This window comes from Trichosurus vulpecula, chromosome 8 (genome assembly GCF_011100635.1).
Source record: "Trichosurus vulpecula isolate mTriVul1 chromosome 8, mTriVul1.pri, whole genome shotgun sequence".
NCBI lineage: Eukaryota > Metazoa > Chordata > Mammalia > Diprotodontia > Phalangeridae > Trichosurus > Trichosurus vulpecula.
The window spans coordinates 100,053,910-100,066,285 of NC_050580.1; the positions used below are offsets into that span (position 1 = coordinate 100,053,910).

The 12,376-nt window shown below is 40.6% G+C and overlaps 1 protein-coding gene across 1 annotated transcript in view; it reads right to left on the reverse strand.

Annotated features, from left to right (window-relative positions):
• Positions 1 to 638: 638 nt before the first annotated feature.
• VWA2 (von Willebrand factor A domain containing 2) overlaps positions 639 to 12,376 on the reverse strand; it is a 45,575-nt gene continuing 33,837 nt past the window's right edge. Inside the window, exons 11-13 of the mRNA XM_036736907.1 lie at positions 5,196 to 5,747; positions 4,158 to 4,280; positions 639 to 739 (exon numbers count right to left, since the gene is read on the reverse strand). Of these exons, the coding sequence (XP_036592802.1) occupies positions 639 to 739; positions 4,158 to 4,280; positions 5,196 to 5,747 (776 nt within the window). The remainder of the gene's footprint in view (positions 740 to 4,157; positions 4,281 to 5,195; positions 5,748 to 12,376) is intronic.

The following is a 12,376-nucleotide window of genomic DNA, read 5'->3' on the forward strand; positions in this document are numbered from 1 at the left end:
GTGAATCTCCATTATGGTGGCTTTAGAGTTTCCATTTGGCAAGTCTCGCTTGGCACCATGAAATCCATACTGAAGAATACTGTAAGTACAGCTACACATTACAGATTATTTACCTTACATCCACATACCTTGAGTCAGTTTTCCAAACTTAGAGTGATATATAATGCTGATGTGAAAAATTCCCAAAATTTAAGGTCCTCAAACTGAGGTATTGCAGTTATTCCATGTGAGAAATACACAACTAACCATGCTGGACAGCTCCCTGTGCAGTCAGTATTCCAATAAGCATTCCTGACTTCCACACCAAATGAAGTCAACAGGTTGGCTCATCAATGCTGCTGCCCCTTGAAAAGGAAAGGTCCCTTTAGGTATATCCATGGAGAAAAGATTAAATGTGCTTGGGGAAATTGACATTTAGATGAAAATAAATATTGATTTATATTTTGACATGTTGATTGCTTTTAAAAACATAATCAATAATTAATGAATTCATCTGCTCCTAGCAATGTTGCTAAGTAGCAATCTCTCTGAGTTGGGGCCCACTCTCACCATGCAACATGGTGGGGTTTGGGCAGTTATACACACTATCGGCAGAAAGTGGATGGTCACATAGAATTGCCAGAAGGTACAATGCTGATTCAACTGCCCAGGTGCAAATGCCGTGATTGGTACTGTTGCTGCCAATTCGAGGAGTCCTGATGCAAGCCATGTGGCCTAGGGGAATCGCCTCTCAAGATTCCTGGGGAAACGACAAGAGTATAGAAGTAAATAAAGGAGACTGTCTTTAGATCTATCCTGGTAAAGTGAAAGATATCCAGTCCCTTCCCTCCCTAAATGGTAATCAGAATCTCTCAAGGCCTTCTCCAGGTCATCATCCCAAAAAGTGCCAGAGAGAAGACCCTAACTTATATATTATCTGCCTCTGATGCATATATGAGGATCTGACTGAAAATACCCAGTCTGGTTATTAAGATTTTTTGGGCAAGAGATGCATATATGAGAGTCTGACTGAAATGACCCAGTTTGGTTTTTAATAGATTTTCTTAAAATTGGGAAATCTCCCAGAATAGATTCAAGTTTTCATTGTCCTCCAGGTTTCATCCTAGTCTGCAAATAGGGAAGGGGAAAAAGAGAAAGACTTTCTAACTGTGAGGGATTTGAAAGATGAACAACTTGGAATCAAGGCAGCAGGGGATCCACATGGTGGTGAACTAAAAAGCTACTATGGTGACAGAGAAGACCAAGACACCAACTCAGAAGAAAACAGCAATGTGAAAACCCCTGCAGAGCCTCAAAGAAAAATGCTAACTGGATCCAAGCCCAACAAGAATCTCTGGAGTAGTTAAAGAAAGTGGTAAGAGAAGCAGAGGGGAAAATGGGAAAAGAAATTAAAGTGATAAAAGAAAATTATGAAAAGAGAATTAACAACTTGGTTAAAAAGACCCCCAAAATACTTAAGAAAATAACACCTTACAAACCAGAATTGACCTAATGGTAAAAGAGGCAAAAATTCACTGAAGAAAAGAACTTAAAAAAAATCAGAATTGGCTAAATGGAAAAAAGAGGTACAAAGGCTCACTGAAGAAAATATTTCCTTAAAAATTAGAATTGCACATGTGGAAGCTAAAGACTCTGTGAGACATCGAGAAACAAAATAAAATCAAAGAAAAAATAAAAGAAACTGTGAAATATCTAATCAGAAAAACAACTGACCTGGAAAACAGATCAAGGAGAGATAATTTAATAATGATTGAAGTACTTGAAAGCCCTGATTAAAAAAAAAAAAAAGAGCCTAGTCAGCATACTTCAAGAAATAAAGAAATTACAAAGGAAAATTGTCCCAAAGCCTTAAATCCAGAGGGTAAAATAGAAACTGAAAGAATCCACTGATTACCTCCTGAAAGAGATCCCAAAATGAAAACTCAGGAATATTGTGGTCAAATTCCAGAGCTCCAACATCAAGGAGAAAATATTGTGAGCAACCATAAAGTAACATTTGAAATATGAAGCCACAAGTCAGAATCACACACTATTTAGCAGCTTTCATATTAAAGGAGCAGAGGACTTGGAATATATTTCAGAAGACAAAGGAGCTAGCATTATAGCCAAGAACAACCTGTCCAGCAAAACTGTATAATCGTTCAGGGTGAAAAAAATGGATATTTAATGAAATAGAAAACTCTCAAGCATTCCTGATGAAAAGCCCAGAGCTGAATAGAAAATCTGACATTCAAACACAAGACTCAAGAGATGCAAAAAAAGGTAAAAATGAAAGAGAAAACATAAGAGATGCAATAAGGTTAAACTGTTTACATTTTTATATGGGAAGATAATACATGTAATTCCTAAGAACTTTATCTTTATTAGGACAGTTAGAAACAGTCTACATCGAAGGCATGGGGGGTGAGTCACTTATGTTGAGATGATCTCAGAAAAAATGAAGGGGTAAGAAGGAGGGATGACACCGAGGCAGGGAGGGATGGAGAGGTAGAATGAATGGGAACTAGTGAAATTATCTTATATAAAAGAAGCATGCAAGGAATAACTTTTACAATGGAGAGGGTGGGCAATGCTTGAACCTCACTTTCATCAGAATTTGTTTAAAGAGGCAAGAACACACAGTTGAGTACAGAAATCTATCTTCCACACAACAAGGAAATAGGAGGGAAAGGGGACAAGAGAAAGGGAGGGAAGGTTAAGGGAGGCAGTGGTCATAAGCAAAACAAACTCTTGAGGAGGGACAGGATAAAGAGGATAAACAAAAGAAAACAGTATGAAGGGAAATGTAGTTAGCGATCATAACTGTGAATGTGAATGGGATGAGCTCACTTATAAAAGGGAAGCAGAGAGCAAAATTGAGTAGAAACCAGAAACTAAGTTTGTAAGAGACGTACTTGATACAGAAAGACAGAATTAAAATAAGGACCTGGAGCAGAATCTATCATCCTTCAGCTGAAGTAAAAAGTGCAGGTGTGGCCATCATGATCTCAGACAAAGCAAAAATAGACCTAATTAAGAGAGATAAGCAGGGGAACTAGCAGATAATGAAGTAATATTAAAAAAAATACTGTTAGTTTCTCTGATGAAGGCCTATTTTCTCAAATATATAAGGAGCTGAGTAAAATTTGTAAAAAAATAAGAGCCATTTCCCTATTGATGAATTGTCAAGGGATATGAACAGGCAGTTTTAAAAAGAAGAAATCAAAGCTACATACAATATGAAAAAAGTGCCCCAAATCACTATTGATTAGGGAAGTGTAAATTAAAATAACTCTGAGGTACCACCTCACATGCATCAGAAATGACAAATGCTGAGAGGGAGAAGGGAAAATAGGTACACTAATCGTGGAGTTGTGAACTGGTTGAACCATTCTGGAGAACAATTTGGAACTAAGCCTAAAGGGCTATAAGGCTGTTTACACCCTCTGACCCAGAAGTGATACTATGTGCACCCCAAAAGAGATAAAAGGAAAAGGACCTATATATACAAAAATATTTATAGCAACTCTTTTTTTGGTGGCAAAGAATTGGAAACTGAGGGGATGTCCATCAGTTGTGGAATGCCTGAACAAGTTGTGGTAACTGATTATAACGGAGTACTACTGTGCTATAAGGAATGACAAGGGGGATAAATTTCAGAAAAAACATGGGGAGATCTATATGAACTGATGCAAAGTGAAATGAGCAGAACTAGATCTTTATACATAGTAACAGCCATACTGATGATGATCCAAGATGATCAATGATCCAAGATAATTAGAAAGGACTCATGATATTTTCAATGCTATCCACCTCCAGAGGAAGAACTGATGAAGTCTTGAGTACAAATTGAAGTATAGGTTTTTCACTTTATTTTTTCTTACTTTTTTTTTTTTGCAATATGACCAATATGGAAATGTGTTTTGCAAGATTTCACATGTATAACTGACATCATACTGCTTGCCTTCTCAGTGGGCGGGGGAGGGGTAAGAGGGAGGGCAAGAATTTGGAACTCAAAATTAAAAAAAAAAAGTAATTGATTGTTGATTGATTAAGCTATCAATAGCTCCAAAGACTCGGAGAACCTGGCAAAATAAGCCCTGAGGAAATCCATGTCTTTCTTTCCCCCACCAATTCTCTTCTACCCAAAGGAACTAAGCAGTTGCTGTCTCGCTTACTGTTCTCACAGTGGGGGCCTTCCCAGCCTCTGCACTCACACCGGTAGCTCCCATTCTGAAGAACGCACATCCCGTCATTCATGCATGGACTGGGTTTGCAGAGGTTGACTGGCTGCTTGGCTTCTAGAATGGAGAAATTGTTGACCTAGGAAAGGCTCAGTCAAGTCCAGAGGTTTTCACTTAGATTGACTAGGGCAGGTCTAAGGCAAACCGAACAAACATTCTAGCAGAAAACCATAAGGATGGTATCAGGCTAGGGACAGGCTGGGACAGTGAGACTAGACAATGCCACATCTCAGCACTAAAGCAGACTCTGTACACATAACACCCTTAGGATGTTGGAGTTGGAAGAGACCTCAGGACCATCTATCCAGCCCAGGGGTACCTTGGACCTGCAAACTCTTTTAAAAAAATGTATTATTTTCACTAACCTTTGATTTCCTTTGTAATGTGTATTTTATTTCATGGATTTAAAAGCATTATTTTAGGAAAGAGTAATTGGCTTTACCAGAGGGTCAAAGGAATCTACGATGGAACAAAGTTTAAGAACCTCTGATCTGGTCCATCTTCTCATTTTAGAAATGATGAGGTTTAGGGTCCAGAGAGATGTAGCTTGACCAAAGTTAAAAAGGTGGTAAGTGGCAAAACCAGGAGGACAACTTGGATCTTATTTTCTTTCCATTATGCTTGAACATCATGCCTAGTAACTATTCCTTGGTTGTTTGAAATGTATTTTGTTCCTCCAGCCAAAAAACAAAAACAAAAAGCCTTTGCAGATTTGGAGTGAGATGGCCTAGGCTCAAATCCCAGTAATGCTACTTACTATGTGATTTAACCTTTTGGGATCTCAATTTCCTCATCTGTAAAATGCGGGGGTTGTATTGGTTGATCTCTTAGATTTTTTTATGCTTTCAAATCTTATGGCACACATTGCCTTTTGACAGAAAAAAAGCAGGTCACTAACAAGAGAACTACAATTCCCCGCAGGCCACCCAAAGTGTAGAACAGCGAAGCCATTAATAAGCAATCACAGCTCACCTTCACATATCCTTTCAACGAATAAATCTTGGTAGTTCTCTAGGTCTTCATAAGAAGCCACATGGATTAGGAAGTCATGAGAGCCTGCAAGTCTCAGTAGCGTCTCCTTCAGGACAGGTCCCACACCAATGACCAGGACAGAGATGCCATTGTTTCGTAGCTTCTGAGCAGGCACAACTGCATCTTCAGTTCCAGTCCCTTCTGTAATCACAACTACCACCTTGCTCACACCAGGCCGGGCTCCCTTCTGGACTGTCATCACCTCCTCATAAACATGCAAGAGAGCACTGCCCGTGGAGCCTGCCCCACCCACATAAGGGGTCTGGCTGATGGCCTGCAGGAGGCTGGAGCTAGTAGGGTGTGTGTCCAAGGCAAATGTGGTCTGGACCCTGCTGCCATAAACAACCAGGCCTATCTGGGTCACATCCCGGTTGATGTTGAATTGGAGGGAGCTCCCTCTTACAAAGCTCCGGACCTTCGTGAAGTTCGCTTGTCCCACTGTGGCTGATGCATCCAACAGGAAAACCAGGTCCAGCGACTGAGACTGGCAGCCTAAAGGAATGCAAACATGCCAAGTCTTTAATGAATCAGCATCTTAGCCCAGGAGTTCTTTACCCAGTGAACTTAAAAAAAAAAAAAGAAAAATTTGGTAAATTTACTTCATTATATTTGTTTGGCTTCTCCTGTAATTCTATTTATTTTATTCATTTAAAAACATGAACCTGGGTGGGGTGGAGCCAAGATGGCAGCTGGAAAACAGGGACTTGCTTAAGCTCCCCCCCTCCCAAATCCCTCCAAACACCTGTAAAAAATGGCTCTGAACAAATTTCAGAGCTGCAGAACCCATGAAAAGCAGAGGGAAACAGGTCTCCAGCCCAGGAGAGCCTGAATGATCGCTGGGAAGGGTCTATCGCATGGTGCTGAGAGTGGAGGGCAGCCCAGCGTGGGCCGCACCGCACCAGGACAGACCAGACCCTGAGTCAGCCAGCCGGAACAAGACATGAAACAGTAAGCTGTGGCAGTTACCAGACTTCTCAACCCACAAACACCAAAGAGCAGGTTAGGGGGAAACTGCAAGATTGAGTTCAGAGCAGTCTGGCTGCCAGCTCTGGGGGTGGAGGAAGTGGTGCAGCGGTGGCGGTGGTAGCAGTAGCAGGAATTGCCTGAGGCTGCTTCCAGAGCACCAGTGTTAGCTGCTTTCCCAGTCCCTGGCTCACATGGTGGGAGGAATCTAGCAGCAGACCAGAGCAGGAGTACAAGGAGCACCTTGTGGGCACAAAGGCAGATTCTCTCGCTGTGCCCTGCTTGGATCTGTATTGCGGTCCTAGTTGGCGGTTCTTGGGGGAGGAGGAGCGCTACTGTGACAGAGCCTGGGGTGACGGTGGAGTAAAAGTAGTTCTGAAAACAGCAGTGCTTGGACCCTAAAGCTTGGGACAAAGTACTCTATACTCTACAAGCAGTCATATCCTGACAAAAAGCTCAAAGGTCAAGTAGTTGGCTGGGTACATGAACAGGCAGTGAAAACAAACTCAGATTCAAACTCAAACTCTAGATTCCTTTTTTGGTGATAAGACCAAAAGAAGAAGTCGACAAAGTCAAAGAGCCTATATCAAAAGACTCCAAGAAAAATATGAATTGGGCTCAGGCCATGGAAGAGCTCAAAAAGGATTTGGAAAAGTAAGTAAGAGAAGTAGAGGAAAAACTGGGAAGAGAAATGAGAGTCATGCAAGAAAACCATGAAAAACAAGTCAATGACTTGCTAAAGGAGACCCAAAAAAATACTGAAGAAAATAACACCTTAAAAAATAGACTAAACCAAATGGCAAAAGAGCTCCAAAAAGCCAATGAGGAGAAGAATGCCTTGAAAGGCAGAATTAGCCAAATGGAAAAGGAGGTCCAAAAGACCACTGAAGAAAATACCACCTTGAAAATTAGACTGGAGCAAGTGGAAGCTAGTGACTTTTTGAGAAATCAAGATATTATAAAACAGAACCAAAGGAATGAAAAAGTGGAAGACAATGTGAAATATCTCATTGGAAAAACCACTGACCTGGAGGATACATCGAGGAGAGATCATTTAAAAATTATTGGACTACCTGAAAGCCATAATCCAAAAAAGGGCCTAGACATCATCTTTCAAGAAATTATCAAGGTAAACTGCCCTGATATTCTAGAGCTAGAGGGTAAAATAGAAATTGAAAGAATCCCCTGATCACCTGCTCAAAAAGATCCCCAAAAGAAAACTCCTAGGAATATTGTAGCCAAATTCCAGAGTTTCTAGGTCAAGGAGAAAATACTATAAGCAGCCAGAAGAACAATTTGAATACTGTGGAAACACAATCAGAATAATACAAGATCTAGCAGTTTCTACATTAAGGGATCGAAGGGCTTGGAATGATATTCCAGAGATCAAAGGAGATAGGATTAAAACCAAGAATCACCTATCCAGAAAAACTGAGTTTCATGCTCCAAGGCAAAATCACTGATCATTATCTTACCCCTTGAGGAGAAGGCTATGGGAAAGGAGGGCTGACTGGTTCTGACCCAGTATACTTCCCTAAAACCAGGTTTCGAAAGGAGGCTTCATGTCCTCCAAGTCAGATTATGACATCATAAGCAGGCAGGGTAGCATCTGTAAGGCCCGCCCCCACCCCAGCCCCAACACCTCCTTGAGGAGTACCTCTACCACTTGTCCTTTCCTTTCCCAGGACAGGAGGCTTCCCACTTGACATGGGGCCGATGCTGCTGAAATGCAATTAAAGCAATTGATTTTCTAGTGCTGGTATTTATTTGACTACCGTGCAGAAGGGCTATCTTTCTATTCACATGGAACCTTTTTTCAATAAAATATTTTCAATAAAATAGAGGACTTTCAAGCTTTCTCAATGAAAAGACCAGAGCTTAATAGAAAATCTGACTTTCAAACACAAGAATCAAGAGAAGCATGAAAAGATAAACAAGAAAAAGAATTCATAAGGGACTTACTAAAGTTGAACTGTTATGTTTACATTTCCACATGGAAAGATGATGTGTGTAATTCATGAGATCTTTCTCAATATTAGGGGAGTTGAAGGGAATATAGACAGAGGGCACAAGATGAGTTGAATATGAAGGGATGATATCTTAAAAAATGAAATAAATTTAAGGAGAGAGGAATATATTGAGAGAGGGAGAAAGGGAGAGAGAGAATGGAGTAAATTATCTCACATAAAAGTGGCAAGGGAAGTGGGGGCAGGTGAGGAGGAATGAGTGGATCTTACTCTCATCAGATTCAACTTGAGGAGGGAATAACATACACACTCAATTAGGTTATCTTACTCCACAGGAAAGTAAGGGGAAGGGGATAAAAAACAGGGCATGATAGAAGGGAGGGCAGATGGGGGAGGAGGTAAGCAAAAGCAAACACTTCTGAAAAGGGACAGGGTCAAGGGAGAAAACTGAATAAAGGGGGACAGGATAGGATGGAAGAAAATATAGTTAGCCTTTCACAACATGAACATTGTGGAAGTGTTTTACATAATGATACATGGGTGACCTATGTTGAATTGCTTGCCTTCTTAGGGAGGGTGGGTGGGAAGGGAAGAGGAGAGGAAATTTGGAACTTTGAAAGTTTTAAAAGCAAATGCTTAAAAAATTTTTTTAAAAGTTGTTTTTTGCATGCAGCTGGCAAACAAGATATATAGGGAATGGGGCACAGAAATCTATCCTGCCCTACAAGAAAGTAAGGGGAAAAGGGATGGGGTGGGGGGGAGTGGGGTGAAAGTGGGGAGGCCTGACTGGGGAACGAGGCAATCAGAATATATGCCATCTTGGAAATAGGGGGGAGGGTATAAATGGGGAGAAAATTTGTAACTCAAAATCTTATGAAAATCAATGTTGAAAACTAAAATATTAAATAAAATCACTAATACATAAAAAAAGATGAGTCTTGAGAAGAGATTCATAACTTTCACCAGACTGCCAATGGGGTTTATGACACAAGAAAGCTTAAGAACCCCTGCTAAATTGCAACCTGAAAAACTCAACCTTATGTTATCACACAAGACTGTGGCTGGAGATGACTTGGAAATCTCCCCTGCGCTTCACACTTTTAGCTTCTGGTTGAGGGATGGCTGCTAATCAGTTAAAGTTCACCAGTGTAGGCAATCTCCCCATTTGTTCATTTCTATACCTTCTTTGTCAGAACCAGTCAGGAAGCCACTGTGACCTCCAGGGAGAATCACATTTAGAGGGGTGATCAATCAATAAACATTTATTAAGTGCCTACAATATGCCAGGTGCTATCCTAAGTGCTGGATTGAAAACCCTCCTTTCAACCTCAATAAGCTAGAACACATTTGTGGGATAGTGACCAGGATGGTAAGAAGATTCCACATCATTCTGTACATAAGGGATTTGTTAAGGAATTAGTAATGCTTGGTATAGTAGAGACACAGCTTAGGGAGACGCATGAGAACCCTCTCCAAAGGAGATTTGGTTGTCACGTGGAAGGACAATTGAATTGCTTAACCCCAGAGACCAGAATGAGCATGGCTACATGTTGCAGGGAGGCATATTTGTAGCTCAATATAAGCCACAAATTCTAACATTTAGCACTGCTCAGAAATGAAATGCATTGTCTTGGGAGGTAGTGAATTCACCATCGCAGAAGATCAGCAGATGGAGGCTAGATGACCATCCACCTGCCAGGGATATGAGAGTGGAGAATACATACCTCAGGTATGTGGGGGGCAGGGGAGAGCCTGAACCAGCCAACATCAGAGGTCCCATGCAGTTCTTAAAATTCCATGATTCTAATTAAGTCCACTAACACCACCATCAAGCAGAGAAAAGCCCTTTTCTAATGCTGTTATCAGAGGACAGGATGACCTTTGCCTTATAAGCTAATTGTAACACAGCAGACAGACCTTCAATTGTTACCTTTGAGGGATACAATTTGAACCCTGCTATATAATAGGACATTCAGTGCCTGGGTCAGTACAGCATGAGAGCAATTGCTTTTTTAGACCTTTGCCCTCCCAGGGGAATAATCTCTAAAAAAAGGGCATAAACGCCTTGTACTAAATATGGATTTCTTTCAGCATAGTATCTGTTGAGTTCTGAAACACAGCTTTAAGTTACTTATGGACTAACCTTGTGAGTTCCTTGGCATAGAGAACTCCCAACGAGGAAACTCACCACCAATGCAGATGGGCACCTGCACTGCAGATTATGTTTGTAGAGACTTGACTGAGGGCCCAGAGTCACACAGAGTCTGTCCAAGGCAGGATTTGAATACAGGTCTTACTTTCTCCCAAGGCAGTTCTCTACCCACGATATTAACATACTACATTGCTTCTCTAAGTTGCCTACATTTGGAGTAAAAATGTCATTTATTTTATATCAATGTTCTCTTCAGCAATTTGCTTTCCAACTGCTTCCTGGCCTTGTGACATATTGGATATCCTTCCTTCCCTAGAAAACTAATTCATCATTGGGAAATCTCATTTTCCTACAAGGCTGAATCTGCCTGCTACTCTGCTCCTCTGATTGGAGGGCAGGGCCATGGGCTTCAAGGCCTCTATTTAAGAAGGCGCTCAGCAGTCTTTCCCCCTTTCTTACCAGCTATACTGCTTTCAATTTCTTCAGATTATTCTCTCATACCCCTGTACTGGGTAATTCCTCCTCACTGTTCAGCTTCCTTTTTTTTCTTTTTTTGTTTATGTCATCTTCCCCAGTTAGACTGTAAGTTCCTTGAGGACAGGGGTTGTCTTCTTTATTTCTTCACCTTATATTTGTATACACAGCACTTAGTACAATGCCTGGCACATAGCAGATGCTTAATAAATGTTTATTGACTGATTGGATGTGAATGCCTTTTATTAAGAGGGGCATATTTTTCTTTTTTTTCTATTTATTTAATATTTTTAGTTTTCAGCATTGATCTTCACAAGAGTTTGAATTACAAATTTTCTCCCCATTTCTACCCTCCCCCCCACTCCAAGATGGCATATATTCTGATTGCCCCATTCCCCAGTCAGCCCTCCCTTCTGTCACCCCACTCCCCCCATCCCCTTTTCCCTTACTTTCTTGTAGGACAAGATAAATTTCTATGCCCCATTACCTGTATATCTTATTTCCTAGTTGCATGCAAAAACTTTTTTTTGAACATCTTTTTTTAAAACTTTGAGTTCCAAATTCTCTCCCTTCTTCCCTCCCCACCCACCCTCCCTAAGAAGGCAAGCAATTCAACATGGGCCACATGCATATCATTATGTAAAACCCTTCCACAATACTCGTATTGTGAAAGGCTAACTATATTTTGCTCCCTCCTATCCTATCCCCCTTTATCCAATTTTCTGCCTTGATCCTGTCCCTTTTCAAAAGTGTTTGCTTTTGATTACCTCCTCCCCCTATCTGCCCTCCCTTCTATTGTCCACCCTTTTTGATCTCTTTCCTTCTTCTTTCCTGTGGGGTAAGATACCCAATTGAGTGTGTATGTTATTCCCTCCTCAGGTCAAATCCAATGAGAGCAAGATTCACTCATTTCCCCCCACCTGCCCCCTCTTCCCTTCCGACAGAACTGCTTTTTCTTGCCACTTTTATGCGAGATAATTTACCCCATTCTATCTCTCCCTTTCTCCCTCTCTCAATATATTCCTCCATCATCTCTTAATTTGATTTTATTTTTTGAGATATCATCCCTTCATATTCAACTCACCCTGTGACCTCTGTCGATATATATATATATATATATATATATATATGAATATTCCCTTCAGCTACCCTAATACTGAGGTCTCATCAATCATACACATCATCTTTCCACATGGGAATGTAAACAAAACAGTTCAACTTTAGTAAGCCCCTTATGATTTCTCCTTCTTCTTTACCTTTCCATGCTTCTCTTGATTCTTGTGTTCGAAAGTCAAATTTTCTATTTAGCTCTGGTCTTTTCACTGAGAAAGCTTGAAAGTCCTCTATTTTATTGAAAATACATATTTTGCCTTGTAGCATGATACTCAGTTTTGCTGGGTAAGGTGATTCTTGGTTTTAATCCTAACTCCATTGACCTCCAGAATATCATATTCCAAGCCCTTCAATCCCTTAATGTAGAAACTGATGGATCTTGTGTTATTCTGATTGTGCTTCCATAATATTCAAATTGTTTTTTCTGGCTGCTTGCAATATTTTCTCCTTGA